Source organism: Leptonychotes weddellii, chromosome 5 (genome assembly GCF_054177405.1).
Source record: "Leptonychotes weddellii isolate Sample4059 chromosome 5, ASM5417740v2, whole genome shotgun sequence".
In the NCBI taxonomy this organism is placed as follows: domain Eukaryota; kingdom Metazoa; phylum Chordata; class Mammalia; order Carnivora; family Phocidae; genus Leptonychotes; species Leptonychotes weddellii.
Genome location: NC_138373.1, coordinates 45,490,174 through 45,510,289, shown reverse-complemented (window position 1 = coordinate 45,510,289; position 20,116 = coordinate 45,490,174). Strand labels below are relative to the sequence as shown.

General features: G+C 39.1%; 1 protein-coding gene across 3 annotated transcripts in view; it reads left to right on the top strand.

Moving 5' to 3' along the window:
• Positions 1-20,116, top strand: part of USP6NL (USP6 N-terminal like) — a 160,045-nt gene that overhangs the window by 97,185 nt on the left and 42,744 nt on the right. For 2 of the 3 annotated variants that reach the window (XM_081820558.1, XM_081820560.1), the window contains 2 exons: positions 8,018-8,057; positions 19,281-19,361. In XM_081820558.1, the coding sequence (XP_081676684.1) occupies positions 8,018-8,057; positions 19,281-19,361 (121 nt within the window). The remainder of the gene's footprint in view (positions 1-8,017; positions 8,058-19,280; positions 19,362-20,116) is intronic. The other variant, XM_081820559.1, reaches the window with a different exon arrangement.

The window sequence follows — 20,116 nt, the reverse complement described above, 5'->3', positions numbered from 1 at the left end:
TTTTTTTTTAAAGATTTTTTATTTATTTATTTGACAGAGAGAGACACAGCGAGAGAGGGAACACAAGCAGGGGGAGTGGGAGAGGGAGAAGCAGGCTTCCCACAGAGCAGGGAGCCCGATGCGGGGCTCGATCCCAGGACCCTGGGATCATGACCTGAGCCGAAGGCAGACGCTTAACGACTGAGCCACCCAGGCGCCCCCCTCTCCTGTATTTTAAATGAGAGAAACACAAAAGTGCTTTGACACGCCTAGAAAGAAATTTGAAGGCAGTCACTTGTATGAAGGTATATACGTCAGATAGCTAAGCTCACCACTTCTTTGAAAATGAAGCCAATTGGCACCAGTTCTCATATGATCACACTAATTTTTTAATTTATACCATCGTGCAGTCCTGAAGCATCCAGCACAAATGAAAATAATGAAGCAGAGAAATGGATTTTAGTGTAATGTTAGGCTTTGTTAAATTTTACCAAACTTGATTTTTGTTACAATGCCTAATTTAAGTAAAACACATTCTCCAGAGGTTGCTGCTGGTGCCTTCCACTGCTTGTCACTGTAGCCTAAAGTTTTTTTTTTTTTTTTTTGCACTATTGAATAAAGTCAGTTGGCCTAGGCATTTAGATATTGCCTTCTATCACACCTTGATCGAAGAGCCTTTCTTTCTGCTGTTTTAGTTCTCTGCAATTTTTGATTGGTTCTGCAGTGAAATTGGGTTTTAAGTGTCAATGTCAATACAATACAGTGGACAAAAGTAACTTTGTGATCTTCTCTGAAGGCTGCTGACTTCATATCTAATTACAGTTTTAGTAACTTAAATTGCTTGTTATGATATGTGACAGTATTAACAAAAGCAGTATAGGCCTAACTTGGCTTTATAACAGATTTCACAATAAATATAAAAATGGTTGCCAAACCAGCTTGGCTTGATGCTGCAGCAGGAAGGTCTTTGTTTAGGATTCAGAAATGGGGAGTTATCCCTGGTCTTGGATGCCTGTGACAGAGTTACATCTGGAGAATGGAGAAATCAAGTGTGTTTAAGAGTTAGAGAAATTTTGAAATTTGAACTTTCAACATTTTTATCAAAAATAGTCACTGCTGGTCTGTTCAGCTTGGAATGCTTGGAATTTGGATAATGATAGAGCTTTTAGGTCAGAAGTTATTAATAGAATTAGAAGGAAATTGTATCAAAAATAAAGATAAAATTAATATCAAGCTTCAGATTTTCAACTAATCAAAAGGTGTATATTTGAAAAAATTAGCAAATTGTCTGTAGTTTACTATGACTATATAAATATTTGAAAGCCAAAATAAAGGTGTTTTTGTTTTTAAAGAACTTCTGTTTTGATGACAAGAGCTTGCGAACTCTTTCTACTTGTCTAATCCTTTTGATTAGAGTAAATCTAAACTTAGATAGACTTAACTGCAAAAAACAAAATTTAGTCAACATACTCAATTTACTGATTTTAGCAAGTTAAGTTTTAAGTTTCCTGGTGAAATTTTGTCTCACAGAAATATGCCACCTGAGGTATTGAAAATTACAGGCACATATACTCTAATTAATAATTCTTTTAAGTTTAAAGCAGATGAAAACAGATTGAGTTAAGGCCCCTCTCTTTCCAGGGATGACTGTGTTGTTGTTTTTACTTACTGTGTTTCTATGAGGTATGGCTTCTTGTTGTCAGCGTGGCATTTTCTTTTAGCAACTTCTATGTACCTCTTTCCTTTAGAGGACAAACCTTTGTTTTTTAAAGTGGGGTCAGGCAAACATTTTCTGTGAAGAGCCGGATAGGAAATATTTTGGGCTTTGTGGACCTTGTGATCTTTGTCATAATGATTCAACTCTACTGTTGTAGCGTGAAAACAAGCACAGACAATACACGAATGAGCATGGCAGTGTTCCACTGAAACTTTATTTACAAAAGTGGGCAGTGGGCCGGATTTGATCCATGGGGCTGTAGTTTGCTGACCTAAAGGAATATTCTGTACACATCCAGACTTTGGTCTTTCTTTTCTTCTACTTGGAGAATATGTAAGTGGCAAGGGGAAGATGCATCTATGCATGCCGGCATGTGTTCACCCTTTTATTCCATACTTTCACTCAGCAACATTTAGTGCCCTCCTGCAGCCTGCCAGCCACTGTGCTTGAGGCCGGTGCTGTGCTTTACATGTGTATTTTAGACATTGTGTGTAGCTTTTGGAAAGGCAGCAATCCCCTGCTTTCTCCTTGGAAGGCTGTGAAGGTTAATGCACGCCATCACAGAAATCTGAGGAGGAAAAGTTCTATGGCGATCAGTGTTGTGCACACAGCAGATTTTGTATAAAAGGTTTTAGGTATGGAGCAATAATGCAAGAAAATCCGTACAGGAAAACTTGACCACATCTTTGCTCTTTCATCCATCTAAGCAGTCTCAAGACTGTTTTCACAATTCAGCATCCATCCATTATGGAGGGAATGGACCTCATCAGGAATGAGGCCACATAAGACAGACCCACAGCTAACATCATACCCAATGGTGAGAAGCTGAAGCTTTTCCTCCGAGACCAGGAACAGAACAAAGATGCCCACTCTTGCCACTTTTAATCACATAGTTAGGTAAGAAAAAGAAATAAAAGTCCAGATTGGAACAGAAGAAGTAAAACTGTCTCTATTTGCAAATGAAATGATTTTATATATAGAAAACCATTAAGACTCCACCAAAAAAATTGTTAGAACTGATAAATGAATTCAGTAAAGTTGCAGCATACAAAATCAATATACAATAATCAGTTGCATTTTTATATATAGTAAAATCTATCAAAAAGAAATTAAGAAAATAATTCTGTTTATAACTGCATCAAAGAGAATAAAATAGCTAGGAATCAGTTTAACCAAGGAGAAAAAGACATACTCTGAAAACTGTAAGACACTGATGAAAGAAATGTAAGATGATACAAATAAATGGAAAGAAGTTCCATACTCATGGATTGGAAGAATTGATTTTGTTAAAATGTCCATACTATCCAAAGCTATCTACAGATTCAGTGTAATACCTATCAAAATGCCAATGGCATGTTTCACAAAAATAGAATGTGTACAGTCTTAAAATTTGTATGGAACCACACAAGACCAAAATAGCTAAAGCAATCTTGAGAAATAAGAACAAAGCATCATACTTCATGATTTCAAACTCTATTACAGAGCTTGAGTAGTCAAAACATTATGGTATTGGTGTAAAAATAGAAACATAGATTGATGGAACAGAATTGAGAGTCCAGAAATAATCCTATGCAAATATGGTCAGTTAATTTACGACAAAGCAGCCAAGAATATACCTGGGGAAGGGACAGTCTTTTCAGTAAGTGGCGGTGGGAAAACTAGGCAGCCACAGGCAGAAGAATGAGTGGATTAAAGGCTTAAATGTAAGACCGGAAACCATAAAACTCCTAGAAGAAAACATAGGCCCTAAGCTCCTTGACATCGGTCTTGATTTTGATTTTTTGGATCTGATACCAACAGCAGAGGCAACAAAAGCAAAAATAAACAGGTGGGACTACGTCAAACCAAAAAGCTTTTGTACAGCATATAAAAAGGGCAGCCTACCAAATGAGAGAAAGTATTTTCAAAATAGGTATCTGATAAGGGGTTAATATCCAAAATATGTAAAGAACTCATACAACTAAGTAAAAAATAATCTGATTAAATAATGGGCAAAGAACCAGAATAGACATTTCCCCAAAGAAGACATACAAATGGCTACCAGACACATGAAAAGATGCTTAACATCACCAATCATCAGGGAAATCCAAATCAAAGTCACAATGAGCTATCACCTCATATCTGTTAGAATAGCTGTTATTAAAAAGACAAGAAATAACAACTTTTGGCAAGGATGTGGAGAAAAGGGAACCCCCGTGCACTGCCTGTAGGAATGTAAAATGGTGCACCTACTATGGAAGACAGTATGGAGGTTCCTTAAAAAATTAAAAATAGAACTACTTAGGGACGACTGGGTGGCTCAGTTGGTTAAGCATCTGCCTTCACTCAGGTCATGATTCCAGGGTCCTGGGATCGAGCCCCACATTGGGCTCCTTGCTCAGCAGGGAGCCTGCTTCTGACCTCTGCCTGCCGCTTCCCTTGCTTGTTCTCTCTCTGTCTGTCAAATAAATAAATAAAATCTTTACCAAAAAAAATTAGAACTACTTATGATCCAGCAGTTCTACTTCTGGGTATTTATCCAAAGGGAAATCACTATCTCAAAAAGATTTTTATACCCCCCCTGCCCCGTGTTCATTGCAACATTATTTACAATAGCCAAAACATGGAAATAACCTAAGTTGTCCATTGATGGATGAACAGATAAAGAAAATGTGTTCTCACACACACACATACACACACACAGCCATAGAGGCATATTATTCAGCCACAAAACAGAATGAAATTTTACCATTTATGACAACATGGATGGACCTTGAGGACATTATCCTAGGTGAAATAAATCAGATAAAGACAAATACTGTATGTTATCAATTATATGTGGAATCTAAAACAACCAAACAAAAGGGGCACCTGGGTGGCTCAGTCGTTAAGCGTCTGCCTTTGGCTCAGGTCATGACACCAAGGTCCTGGATCGAGCCCCACATTGGGCTCCCTGCTCCGCGGGAAGCCTGCTCCTCCCTCTCCCACTCCCCCTGCTTGTGTTCCCTCTCTCACTGTCTCTCTCTCTCTCTGTTAAATAAATAAATAAATAACTCTTAAAAAAAAATTAAACAACCACACACAAAAAAATGAACTCATAGATGCAGAGAACAGGTTGCTGGTTGCCAGAGATGGGATGGGGAGTGGTGGCGGTGCTGGGAGGTAGGCAAAATGGGTGAAAGTGGTCAAAAGGTACAAATTTCTAGTAATAAGGTAAATAAGTCCTGGGAATTGAGTGTACAGCATGGTGGCTATAGTTAATAATACTGTATTGTATATTTGACAGTTGCTAAGGGAGTAGATCTTAAAAGTTTTCCTCACAAGGGAAAAGCCAAAAAATGTGTAGCTGTGTGGGGTGATGGATGCTAACTAAACTTAAAATAGTAATCATTTTGTGATATATATATATCTCAAATCATTATGTTGTACACCTAAAACTAATACAATGTTATATGTCAGTTATATCTCAAAAAATTTAAAAAATAAATTTAAAAATGCATATGAAAAAACACTTGGTTAGTGGGAGTTCAGTAACTGGGGATATGATGGTGTTCCTGCACAGGCAAGCACATCCTGGGGTGGAGGTTGTGACAGGGCAAAAGGAAATAATGTAAAATATTGAGGTGGAGGGAAATCCAACACCAAGTCTGTCTACTTCTGGATATCGCCTAAGGCCGACTTTGGTTGTATGTATGCTCCTGCATCTCGCTCTCCCAGGGTTTTCAGTAGTATGGTTCGGTGTTAGGGTGGGGCAGGATGCTGAGAGCAGTCCTGTCTCATCTTGAAGCTCACAAGTGCGTTCTGTAGGACCTGAGCACACAGGCTACGCGGCCTGAGCAGATAGATGATCAGCATCATTCCACAGACAAGTGCAAAATTTGGTTCTGATTCAGTGTTGGGAATAGGCACAGTGAGGTTTGTTAGTCTTGTTTAGTAAATAGGAGGACACCAAAGAAATGTACCCAGTACCTTCAAAGAACTAATCCTTTGGTAAGCACCCAGAGTTGGCACTTCATTTGGAGTTGGAAAGTTCAAATAAACAGTTATCAGGGTCTGCTCATATCAGCTGTACAAAAAGTTACTCTTGCCCAGGGCAGCCTACTCACCCCAGAAATACCGGTCTTAGTGTGCACAAAGGGTTCAGATGTTCCTAGTCTTTCAAGATGTCACTGCTGACCCTATTCATCTAAGAAATAAATTCCAGCGGTGCTGATAAGCCCTTTTTCTGCCAGTAAGTGAAGAATGGATAGATGTACTTTTAAATTAGAAGTTACATCCTGTGCCATTCATACATCATTGGCTCTAGTAATCAGGATTACAGATTAGCAGGGAAATGTAGACTCTGAGCATAATGAAAGATATAAAAAAACCAAGGTGTCACCTTCAGTAAAGGTGAGTGGACACTTTACATTTAAAAAAAAAAAGACTTTTATATTAAATCCTCAATTTTTTTTTCTTCTTCTTGAGAATTGGTTTCTTAGGCCTTTCTTCATATACTGCTGCAGAATCTGAAGATCTTGTTCATCTTGGTTTGAACCCACAGGGCTAGAGAGATAGAATTGAGCGTCTCTATGATAGGCTAAATGACTGTGACTAAGTGAAATGTTAGCTTTCTTATCTCTGAAGTGAAGGGTTTGGACTATCTCTCTAAGATCTCTTTTGGCTGTTACACTTTCTGTCAGTTCCATTGCTATAGGTTGGTTTGTGGTTCACCTAAGGACTCTTCAGAGTAGCAAAAGAGTGCCTTTGAACATACTGGACTCTTGAATACTAATGTACTATACTCTTAAAAATGGTATTATGTTTAAAAGCGATTCATTGTGTTCTAAAAAAAAATGGTATTATGTGGTTCAAGAGAAAGAAAGACAAGAATCTGTGTCATTGCGAAAACATCAGTATTACTGAGGTAGCAGTTCAAAGCACAGAACTTTGTTACAGCTAGCTCATTGTTTTTATATTACTGGCAGTTAATACAAGAGTCTCAGCATGCTTTAGGTTAGAGCTGGTATCACAGTATTACTGTATCAGAGAAATGAATTTGGTCTTTTGTTGTATATTTAAAAATCTCATCCCCGTTGAAGTTTTGACAGATGAAACTTTCCTAATTTATAGAATTAGATTTTCCTTTCCCTTTTTCTTTTCTTTCTTTCTTTTTTTTTTTTTTAAAGATTTTATTTATTTGACAGAGAGACAGCGAGAGAGGGAACACAAGTAGGGGGAGTAGGAGAGGGAGAAGGTTTCCCGCTGAGCATGGAGCCCGATGCGGGGCTCAATCCCAGGATCCCGGGATCATGACCTGAGCCAAAGGCAGACACTTAACCGACTGAGCCACCCAGGCACCCCAGATTTTCCTTCCTCATTCATAAATCTTTTGGAGGCTATTTTATTTCCTTATAGCGTTTAAATATATATATATATATATATATATTTATGTAAGGTTTTATTTATTTATTTGAGAGACAGATAGCAAGAGAGAGCAGGAGTGGGGAGGAGAGAGAGCAGCAGGCTCCTCCCTGAGCAAGAGCCTGATGCGGGGCTTGATCCAAGGATCCGGGGATCATGACCCAGGCTGAAGGCAGACGCTTAACCGACTGAGCCACCCAGGCACCCCGATCCATATACCATTTTTTTAAAAAGCAATCAGTTGTTATAGGCCATAGTTTGAGCCAGAGAGTGGAGGTGATGTTGTAGAGTAGAGGTTGGTGAACTATAGCCTGCAGGTCACATTCAGCTCACCACCTGTTTTTGCAAACATTTTGTGGGAATAAAACCACACTCAGTCTACTATTACCTGTGTCTACTTGTGCAATACAACATTACAGTTGAATAGTTAATGACAAAGACTGTATGGTCTGCAAAGCCTTATGTATTCACTGTTTAAATATTTACCTTCACAGAAGAAGGTTGCTGACTCCTGGTCTACAGGAGTGTTGTCCAGTAGGACATTCCTGCAGTGGTGGGAATATTCTTTCTATATACACGCTGTTCAAAACGATAGCCTCTGTCTGTGTGACCACTGTCGTGCACTTGAACTGTGGCTAGGGTGAGACTGAAAAACTGAATTGTTAATTTGAACTTAACATTTTAGATTAAATAGCCACATGTGGCTGGAGATGACTATCTTAGACGGCGTATGTCTAGAGATTTGAAGATAGGGGACCTTGTGGGTTCAGAACCGCTAATTGTTTTATATTGAATTTGGCAGAATGGAAGCTTATGTAATATGATCCATTCTTGTGATGACGATAAATGGTTATATATCATATGTACCCATAGGTATATGATTTTTTAAAAGTTCACTATGATTTCAGCTATTTCATATATACTATTTTTCATTTGCAGTGAGGAGGAGCTCCCGTATCATAATGCAGCTATGGAACGGGTGAGTCCATTTATCGTTACCAGTGAATTATGTTTATCAGAGGAATAAAATCTCCACCTTTGTGATTTTGAGTGCCATGTTATATGTAAATGGTGCAGGCATTCAAATTTCACTCTAAGAAAGTAATTAACGGTGAAACAATTTTAGGAGATTTTTCGAACTTCTGATAGATACTTGAAAAGAAGAAAGGTAGCAGTTATCAGAGACTTGTATTCTAGACAGTTCTCAGTCTAGGAGTGCTTCACATGTACAGCCTTTGAAGAACACAAGCGCTTGGGACCCTCCTGAGTCTGTTAGGTCAGACTCTCTCGGCAGGAGCTCACGTAGGTCATTTGTGGAAAGCTTCACAAGTGATTCTCATGTACTCTGTAGCTCATAAAGCAGGATTCTAGACCAGGAACTTTTTGTAATAGAACTATTCCATGAGGTTGTAACCAAATTTCCTATGAACAGCAACAACAGAAGTTTGCTTTAATCAGATAAGTCTATTAGCTTTTAAGGACTTTAAGAAATCTTATGTAAGTAAACTTGTCACTTTTTTTTTAAAGTTAGTGTTTCCCCTTTTTTCATTATACTTGGCTAGGCAGCTGGTCCCATAGCTGTGTGTGCATGAGAACTAGGGATTGAATGTTTTAAGGTTGGTCAGAATCTCCCTCCCCTTCTCTGTTTTTTTCTGTACCAAGAAATGAATTGCAGAATGAAAAGCAGGCTACTGATTGGGATTATCTTCAGTTTATGTTTGATGGGGGAAGGAGGCTGAGTTTCAGATAATGGAGGTAAAGAATTGGAATGAGAATCTGAGAAATACTTTAGAAAATCTTCCTAAAATAAACAATTTCTGAAAATAAGAAAATGAAGCATACCTTTAAGATGCAGACAGAATTGCCATTTGAAGATTCTTATAGGTACTTTCTACAGTTGAATTCTCTTGTGACTGCCTCATTTTCTCCCAGTATCATAACCTTGATGTTTTGGCAAATGAGTTTCTTTCTTACAATAGATACATTATTGAGTAGCAACTGTGTATCAAGCACTGGACTAGGTACTGCCTAGAATACTAGGGTCAAATAAAGAGGTAGTTTCTGCCTTTGAGACACTCACTGTCCGTCCAGTGACTAGAGGAAGATCAAGTGAGACAAGAGGTGGGAGATTATTGGTGGCTTCTATCAGTCCAGTTTGAAATGGGAATCTGAGAATCTGTTCCCACTCTCTGACCATTTTCCCTCTTGTCTAGTGTCCTGACTTCACTGATCCTTGGACCTCACTGATAAAACCACTGTTATATTATCCTTCACCAAACTCATGTCTTCATTCCCCTCTCTCTACAGCTGAAATTCTACTGTAGGTCAGTACAGTCACTCCCATACACCTTCACCTCCCTCGCCTCTCTTGCTGCCTCTGGACTAAAGTCCAGGCCAACTTTCAGGGAGGAAAGCATGCTGTTACTAGTCAATTTTTGCTCCATTTCAACTATTGGAACATTCTCTTTCCTCCTCAGACTTCCAGTACCTCCTCTGTCCTCTCAGCTCATGTTCTTTTTATTTCTTATAAGAAAATAAGAAGCAGGCAGAGAACTTCCACAAACTTCCACAACCACAGCTACCCACCTGTCTTCATCTGTGCTTATAGGCCCTCATCACTATGAGTGATTAGACTTGTTCAGGGACATCACTCGAGCTATCATTCCCTCCCTCTCCCGAATTCTTTCTCTTTCTGCTTGATTGTTCCCATCAGAGTAAAATTTATTACTTCTCCTCTAAAGCAACAACAATAATACCAGTCTTCTTTTGCCCCATTTCCTCCGTAGAACTACCCTGATTCTCTTTTGCTCTTACAGCAAAACTCCTCGAAAGAGGTGTCTATACTCTCTTTTCCATTTCTTTCCTGCATTTCCTTCTTGTGTGTCAGATTTTTAACTTCCCACCCTTATCCCCACCCCCCTTCTGTATTAGGGTCTCTAATTGCCTTTGTACTGTGTCATCCAGTAGGCAGTTTTCAGTTTTCCTCTTGACCTACCAGCAGTTTTTGATGTGGTTGGCTACAGTCTCATTCTTACACATTCTTTCTTCCCAGCCTTCAGACCCTCAGGTTCTCCGCATGTTCTTTCCTTACTGGTTGCTTGTTCTCAGTTTCCTCTGCTTGTTCCTTCTCATCTCCTGGATCTCTGTACTTTGAGGTACCCCAGGGCCCAAGCCTTTGGAACTTCGCTTTCCTGTCTGTATTTTTTCCTTGTTAATCTCATCTCGTCTTTTGGTTTTAAATGCCAACCGTATGTTGATGACTTGGCTCCCTGAATCCCATACTTGTATATCCTTGCATATACATTTAAATGTCTACACTTAGATGTCTGACTTAATCTGTGCACTTAGATGTCTAACAAATGCCCAAACAGGAGTTTCTGTTGTTTTCTCTCTTTTTTTAAAGATTTTATTTATTTATCTGACAGAGAGAGACACAGCGAGAGAGGGAACACAAGCAGCGGGAGTGGGAGAGGGAGAAGCAGGCTTCCCGCGGAGCAGGGAGCCCGATGCGGGGCTCGATCCCAGGGCCCTGGGATCATGACCTGAGCCAAAGGCAGGCGTTTAATGACTGAGCCACCCAGGTGCCCCTGTTATTCTCTTTAAATCCATTCTGTTAACAGACTTCCCTGTGTCAGTAAATGGGAGCTCTACTCTTCTGGTTGTTCAGTCTAAAACTTCTAAGTTATCTTTGACTTTCGTTCTTTCATAGTCTGCATTTCATTGGTCAGCAATCCTGTGAGCTCTGCCTTCAAAATGTATTCAGAATTTGATGACTTACCATCACCACTTCTGCCACCCTGTTCACTGTAACCTCTCTTCTGGAACTTTCTATCTTCCTGCTTCTGCTATTTTCCCCCTTTCTCCCCCATGATCTTCCTGTTCACCAAAAGAGATAGAATGAGCCTGTTAAAGTAAGTAAGATCATGACACTCTGATTGGAACATTGTGTTGCCTCTCAGTCATATCCACAATAAAACAGGAAGTCCTTAGAGTGACCTTCAAAGCCCTGTATGATGTGCTTTTTGTTAAGGCTTTCATTTCATCTTCATTGCCTTCTCTTCCTTACTCATTGGCCTCCGTAGTGGTTCCAGAACATGCCTGCCATATTCCTTCTTTGGCTGCCTCCTCTCTGGGGCACTTCCCGGCCTCGTCCCACAGTAGCTACGAGACATCTTCCATTTCCTTTGTATTTACTCACGTATCACCTTCAGAATAAGACCCTCCTCCCTGACCATCATATCTAAAATTGGGAACTCCCTCCCTCCACACATGCTAATTATCTCTCACCTTCCTCTGTTTTTCTCTTTATCACCTAACGCTATTTCACATTCTAAATATGTTACTCGCTTCTTTATTTTGTCTGTTTGCTCACTAGGTTGCCATCTCTATGGGTCGGTTATCTACTCTGTTCACAGCTGTACCCCCAGAACACAGAGCCTTGCATGTAGTATATGCTTAGTAAGTGGTGGCTGAATGCATAATCCAATGAATGTAACAGCTGCTTTATAACACTAAATATGGACTTAAATACTTTTGAATGTTACAGTGGCCTTTATTTGAGAAATTAGGGAGAGAAGAATCGGAAGGTATCTTTTAACAATAGATACCCATATTTGGCAAAATATAATCTGGCAACCCAGTATAGACTTCTGCCTTCATTGCCCCTGCTTGTTTTTCTTTTGTATAGTTTTCTGGTGCAGAAAGTTCAGAAGTCTGGGAACTGGTGATATAGATGATTCAAGAAGAGTGACAATGAGGGAAAGAAGAAGTAGAAGACAAAAACTAGTGCAGGATGCATGCTTGAAGGAGGTTGTCTTTACATTTTTGTTTTTTAAGAGACTTGCCTGTAGAATAAAAGACCTACCCAGTTATGCTTATAATTAATTGGTTGTTTACTTTATAGGAAGTCACTAAAAAAATCTTTGCAGACCTTAATAATTTAACATTAAGACATAATTTTATATTCATTTGCCAATCTTTTACTGGGAAAGAGACAGGATTCTGAGGCTGCTCATTGAGATTCCATTTATGCCTTTTGTATAAGTTTTGTCTAAAGCTGCTCTCCTATTACATGACCTGCCTTTTATACTCTTGGTCTCTTTAAAGTGGAATGAGAACTCTAGACACACACAAAGCAGTCTGAGACTGTAAACTTTTTAGTTTATCAGAATTTCCCCCAATTTTTCTGGTTTAAGTTTAGTTCATTATTCTTCAGTGACTTCCTAGTCCTAATGGCCAAGCCTGCAGTTTCCAGGAAGCTAATAAAAAATTCTGCATGTATTATTTCATTGAATAACATCAATAGAAATAGTACCTTGCTGAATCCTACACGTATTTATTAATCTTTACAAAGCATACACTTGAAGCATGCACTTACTGTCTTTTGGGAAGCCTTGTACACGAATGCGTGGTCAAGTAATCGTGGTTTTAGTTCCAGCTTTGCCATTATTTTGCATAAGGCCATTCTCTGTTTAAAATAGGGGTAGTAGTCGGCAGTCCCTCCTAAGAGGATCAGTGTTGATATTGCAGAGTGCTTTGGATTCCCCCAAACAGGCATTTAAACAATCACATTCATTATATTTACCCAGCAGAGAACAATATTAATAATGGATTATATTGTTTCTTTGAGCTTAATTGATGTTTTTAATAAGGAGGAAAGGATATGTAAGGCTGTGAATTTTCATGAATTCAGCTATTCCTTTATGTAATGCGGTATTTTGCATAGCTTATAGAATATTGGAGCCTATTCATATCTTTAAAAACTGTATCTTCATTTTATGTGGTGTGAAATCTTACTCAAAATACATGACCAATAGACTTTTTAGTGTCGTTATTCTGTCAAAACAGGACTCTCCTTCCTGTACTTCTTGTCCTCTCCTGACCTCTGCTGGTGAGGTCTAGGTGCGTGTGACTCTGGTCCACTGTCCTCAGTCACTTGTCCTAATACTCAAACAGGAGAGACAAAAAAAGCATCTGAAGCCTTGAACTTCAGTAAAGTTCCAAAATTTCTTATTCTAGAAGAGAAGGCCATTTAACATCCACCCATGTGTTGTGTATATGTGTAGCCATTACTGTTGGGGTTATTAACATGTTAACAATAGGAAGAGCCTGGGACTACACAGGAGAGAAGTTAGTACCATGTGGATGATTCCACAGTTGTCAAGTACTTACTGTTCAGTTGGTCCTGCATAGGGTTAAAAATATAGTCTGAGATCACGGAGATTGAGAAGCAGCAAAGAAGACATTGGTCCCAGCCAGTTTTAATCCTTATACCTTCCTTGCCTGAGTAGAAGGGGCCAGTCCGACTCAGAGGGGCATCAACTTAGGACAATCAGGTATCAGATTGCAAACTCAAATGGAAGTTTAGTCCTTTTCTGAAAATAGCTCCTGGGAAGAAAAGTGCACAACAGTGTACTGTTTTCATAGTCAGTGGAGGTAACGGAGAGATAGCAAAGGGAATATAGGATAGACATAAAGACCTCGGCATTATTTTCCTTTTGATATATGTTGTTTTGACATTCTCAGGGGAATAGAATTTTCTTATACTATGGTCTCCTATCTGATTTTAACAATTGCAGTGATGAGCTCACCTAGTACCCAGATCTTAGTTTTTGAAAACCATTCCCCATTAAAAAGAACCACTGTTTTTTAAAGAAGTGGCTGCTCTAGGTTTAGGGTAGAAAAAGTATAAAGTAAAGTGACCATGATTATTTTGTGCCAGATAGGGGGGCATGTCTAAAGGATGCACTTGAAGGGGGAAATCTCCAACCAGATAAGAGGCAGTTCTGCCAAATTTGAGACAACTTGAGCTTCTAAAAGAATAATGATGATAGTGGATTATAACACATTGAATAAAATAGTTCTTTTATACCATAGTGCTATTTCAAAGGGAGGACGGGCTAGAAAAGAAAAACTTTTAAATAGAAAAGTGTCAATTAATAATATAGAAGGAATCATAGAAAAAACCCACCACATCATTTTAGCACCATCAGAATCAGAATCTATTCAGGTAGGGATTATTAGTGGATGATAAGACCATTGAATAGAATTGTTAAGGAACAGGATGTTCACACTCCCTCAAAGTGTGCCACACAGATTACAGTTGACCATTGACCATACAGTGGAGGCAGGGGTGCTGACCCCTCATGAAGTCAAAAATCCACATACAACTTTTTTTTTTTAAAGATTTTCTTTATCTGAGAGAGAGATAGCGAGAGAGAGAAAGAGAGAGAGTACAAGCAGGGGGGAGGGACAGAGGGAGAAGGAGAAGCAGACTCCCTGCTGAGCAGGGAGCCTGACACAGGGCTCCATCCCAGGACCCTGAGATCATGACCTGAGCTGAAGGCAGACACTTAACCGACTGAGCCACCCAGGCGCCCCTACATACAACTTTTGACTCCCCCAAATCTTAACTGCTTAGCCTACTGTAGACTGGAAGCCAACATAGATGGATAACATGAATAGTCAATTAACTGTTAATAAATACATTTATTACATTTATTAATATGTATTAATCTACTTTATATGCTCTTATATATTAGATACTGTATTCTTACAATAAAGTAAGCTACTGGTTTAAGTTTAGTTCAGTTTAGTTCAGTTTAGTTAAGTTTAGTTTCTTTTAGAGGAAAGTGTTATTAAGAAAATTGTAAGGAACAACAATGAATCATGGAACACTATGTCAAAAACTAATGATGTAAGGTGTGATTAACATAACAATAAAAAAAGTAAAAGAAAATTGTAAGGAACAGAAAATACATTTACAGTCCTGTACTGTATCACATATAAGTGGACCCATGCAGTTCAAACCCATGTTGTTCAAGAGTGAACTGTAGAAGTATATGGTGCACTGTTCTAACCTTCTGTAGGTTTAAAGTATTTCAAAGCAAAAGTTAGGAGAAATAAAGGTGTCTGTATTTGAAATCAACAGAGTTATCTAATACCAATTTTGTATAGACTTCTAACATCAGTAGTTCTGTCTTTTGGCACTACTTTGAAAAGTGTTGCCAACATGATGGACTGATACCATTTTTACCATTATGCTACATAAGAGATACTGTTATAATGCATTTCTGGTTATTTCTATGTTACAGTGATTGAATTGCTGTCAAAAGTATTTATGATCTTGTTCCATCCATTCATCCTCTTTCTCCTTCCTACCCCTCTACCTCTGGGGTGACAGAATGCTATTATTTGTTTCACAGTGCTGTTTGCTTGTCTTTTTTAATATAAATTATGTTTAATTTTAAAATATTTATTTGACTTTTTAAATATAACTGCCACTATTTTAGGTGATGAAATTAAATCAGGAATATATGATATGGTTCCTGTTCTCAAGGAGTTTATACTTGAATAATAACAATAATGATAAGATTTGGGCATTTAGGGCAACTAAAACACAGCTGTTAGGTGTTACAACAATAATCATAATAATTCTTATTTTGTAAACAAGACAACTAAGATACAGAGAGATTAAGCAGTTTGCCCCAAATGAAACTATGAGAAGGAGCAGAATTCACATTTGAATCCAGGCCAGCTGGGTCCTTGGTCCATGCCATAAAATGCTGAGTAAACAGTTAATTTTGCTTGGAGCATGGAGGCATTTGAGAAAGGTTCCAGACCTTTGACATGTGACTGGGTCTTGAGAGGATACGTTTTACCATATGATGGTGGGGAAGAGCATCACAGGCAGACAAATAGCAAACTTTGGTTAAAGAGGTATAAAAACACATCATGTGCTGGGAATGACAAATATTTCAGAGTGGCCAGATGATACAAGTAGCAAGAAGTAAAACTGGAAGGTGAATGGGACCATATTGTGAAGGGTCCATAAAGTTTGAATTTCATTTGTAGATAGTGAGTAGCCATTGAAGCGTTTTTAACTGTGACACATTTTAAAAAGTTGTAGTAGGTGGGATTGAAGACCATCAGGGCTACGAGTAAGGAATTAGTGCCTTCATCTAGGAATTAGGATTGCTGAACTATGTCAAGATTCTCACTTTCTCTTCTATTCTAGTTTGTCTTGGTGTTACTGAGTCCATGACAAGATGGTGTACCTTACCCTGTTTTTCTAGAGCATTCACGTTCAGATTTGTCATTTGTGATTTCAGTTACTTCTTACTTCAGAATAAGTTCTGGAACAGTTAGTGGTAGCATGTTTGGTGATAAAGTATATTTTATCTACGAGTTAGAGATTCATGAGTGGAGGGGGGGCAGGCGGGACAATCACTTGCACTCGAGTCAGGTGTGGCTGAATTGATGGCATTATGGAGTTAACATTTAAACTTGATGGAACTACTGACACTTAATTTTTAAATCCTGCAGCCCGGGGCTTTTCCCAACATGTATCTTTTTTTTCCCCCCCTTCCCTTTGGGGAAAGAAAAGCATACTTATTAATGGTTTTTAAAATTGTGTGTGTGTGTGTGTGTTTTGTTCTTGCATGTTATTGTGTAGCATTTAAAATTGTGTATATGATAAGAAATAGAATACAGAATATGCCTTTAAAAATAAAGAGTAACTAGTTCTTAAAATGATTCATTGATAATTCATAGTCATAAAGGTGAAGGATAGCAAGAGACCTGCTAGGTCTCAGCAGGGTTGTTCCTGGCAAAGTGTATGTTATTATACTCTTGGGTTGGCTTGAATTATTTGGTGTTTTCCTGTTGGTGGAGAAAGGGATTGTGCTTTGAAGAAGTCAGGGGAGGAAGTGCAGAAGAACAAAAAAAATACTAAACTTAAATCAATCTTGATTTTTCACAGCTTGGCCTTCTCTAAAGTCACATTTAGCGGAAACATTAATTAGATTTCAGTGCCCCACTGAGCTTTAAAATTAAACATATTTCTGGAAACATCAGCAACATTTTATCACTAATAATATAATGAAGAATATGCTTAGTCTTTTGAAAAATGGGAATTATAACAATATGTTTATTGCTCACGAGTGATCTTTTATTATGAAAAACACATCACAATTTTTAGAAAGAGTTAAGAAGTAATTAAAGAGTTTTAAAAATATGCCTAAAAATAGGGGCACCTGGGTGGCTCAGTTGGTTAGGCGACTGCCTTCAGCTCAGGTCATGATCCCAGGGTCCTGGGATCGAGCCCCGCATCAGGCTCCCTGCTCCGCGGGAAGCCTGCTTCTCCTTCTCCCACTCCCCCTGCTTGTGTTATCTCTCTCGCTGTCTCTCTCTCGCTCTCTCTCTGTCAATTAAATAAATAAATAAAATCTTAAAAAAAATATGCCTAAAAATAAAATTCTCTAAAAATATTTTCATTTTTGGAAAATGAGGATCTTTTCCTAAAATCAGGATTTTCTTTGGGATTTTATGCTTCTTTTAAATCTAAAAATATTGGTGGTGGGCATATGCCATCTGCCTGTGTGAGGCTGGGTGGAAGACCGTTGATAAGGAGCTTTCCTCGGAAACTGTGGTCGCGTGAGCCGCGAAGAGGACACGTGGGAAGCAGGAGACCTGCTGCTGTGGCTCAGAGGGCAGGTCCTGAAGCCTAGCTGCCCGGTTGTGAACCGCTCTTCACACTTGAATTTACTGCATAGGGAATCTGAAAGCCATTAGACTGCCTTGTGCCGCTGTTTCCTTATTTGTAAAATAGGGATGATTATACATACCTCACAGTGTTGTAATGAGCACACTGTTTTGAGCACAGAGTAAATCTTCAGAACTGTTTTCTTTGCTGTCTAGTCTTTCATTTCCTGTGCTTTTGATTCATAAACCTATTACACTTACAGAGGCCTCCAGAAAAGAAAATGTGGGCTTTGGGAATTAACAAAATAGCGGAATCTCAGCTCACTCATAAGAAACGATCACATTGGGCTCTTTTCCTGAAAATGAAATAGGTGCCTGCTCTGTGTCGGGGACTGGGGAAACCGCACACGTCTCCGCCTTCATGAGGTGCAGAGGTGTTAAGGGAGAATGCAGGTTAGGCGTGCAGCAGCTGTGGGCTCCCTAACTCGGAAGCCAGGTAGGAGACAGTCCTACCACCTGGTCACAGACAGGCAGGTCACTGCTGACTTCTTGGCTGAGAAGAGTGTTTTCCCTGTCTGAAAGGATGGAGTACAAATGTGCCTTCTGAGGGTTTAGGCTTCCACAGAAAAGGGACAGAGGAGCTGTACATGCCCAGATCTTTTTCTAAACTTACTAATTAAGTCGCTTTACCACCTTATGAGTGAATAAGAGATTGGACAGCAGGCCCGAATAATTAGGAAAAAACATCCCTTCTCCTGGAAACCAAAGAAGGGAGGAAGAAGCATTACCTGTACCACCTTTCCCATTCCCCAGCTTTGCTCCAATTCCAATTTGGTGTGACATCCAAGACCCCTGCCTATATTTTCAGCCTCATCTCCTGATGCTTCCTTTTTTAGCCTTTTAGAACTACTGTCGGCCGCCCGCGGTGCTGCACCGTCTCAGAACGACATTTATCCGTGCTTCGTGGAATATTCAGTCCCACGTTGCACTTGATAAAAATCCTAATAATCTTTCAATTCTTCATTTAGGGCTTACCTTCTTTAACATCTCTAGGTGGATTTGACTGCTTCTTCCATTGTGACCTTGTGGTCACCTTTTCTGACCGTATGTTGCCATACCTGTCACAGTACCATCCATGTCCACGACAGTTGCCCTGACTTGCCCTGAACTTTCTTCAGGGCGGCAACTTTTACTTACTTTTGGATAAATTTTTCACTAACAAATTGCTAGTTAGATATTAATCTCTCCACAAATAAATACCCAGTTCTCCTTTATAAAGAATCATCTCCGTCATTGAAAACATTAAGATGCTAGAATTCAGTAAAATATAAAAGAAGAGAATGGAATTTTGAAGTTTTTTTTTGTTGCTGCTTTAAAAATATTGCAAAATATTTTAGAACTGCCTTTTGGTTTAATTTTGTAGAATACATAGGGTTTTCAGTGATTAGTTTAAAAACATTGGAAAATTTAAACAATTCCTTTCTCTTTACCTGTCCCATTGGAGCATCTCCCATGTATCTTAACTTCGGCTATGGAATACTATTGCTACAACTATAATCACTTATCTAAGTTTTTAAAGTTAGATAGTGTATTTGCTTATCTAAGAGCTTAACTGTTTTAGTGGTTTTTTTTTTTTTAGCAGCATTTTCTTTGACTTTTTTTTGTAATTTGTAAGTATGGAAGACTCAAACAGTAACAATGAATTTCAATTTTATTTTAGCAAAAGCAACTGGAAATTGAAAGAACTACTAAGTGGTTGAAAATGCTAAAAGGATGGGAAAAATACAAGAACACTGAAAAGGTAATTAAAATGTTACTTCTATCTGAAACTACACAAATTCAATGTGAATTTTCCCGATAAAAGTTTCTCTTAAGTTATAGAAGTATATTAATACTTTAATTTAGGGGTGCCTGAGTGGCTCAGACGTTAAGCGTCTGCCTTCCGCTCAGGTCATGATCCCGGGGACCTGGGATCGAGCCCCTCATCGGGCTCCCTGCTCCGTGGGAAGCCTGCTTCTCCCTCTCCCGCTCCCCCGCTTGTGTTCCTGCTCTCGCTAACTCTCTCTCTGTGTCAAATAAATAAATAAAATCTTTAAAAAAAAAAACTTTAATTTAGTTGGGATGCCTCAAATTAGGAGTCTTTGTGTCCTAACAGAATATCCAATACAGATAGGTTTCAGCAGTTTAGAGGCTGTTCCGGGTAGTCCCGAGGTAGGATGGTTTCAGGAGTGATTTGCTTCAGCTGCTCCATTGCGTTGCCTGTGCCTTAGTTTCGTTTCCTGTCTCTGCTCTGCCTTCTGCAGTGCCAGCTTTCCCTTGGGGTTGGTTTCCCTCTGGGGTCAGAACCCGTGCTGCAGCTCCGGGCTTCACACCCACACGTCACACTGCTCAGGAGGAGGGCTGGCCTTGGCAGCTTTCCCTGAAGCAGGAGCAATCTTTCCAAAAGCTTCTAGCAAACCTCCCCTTAAATGTTTTTGCCCTGCAGAGTTGGTGCTGAGTTTTAAACCAATTAAAACATAACATACACATCTATTACTGTCACCACCAGCCTCATCA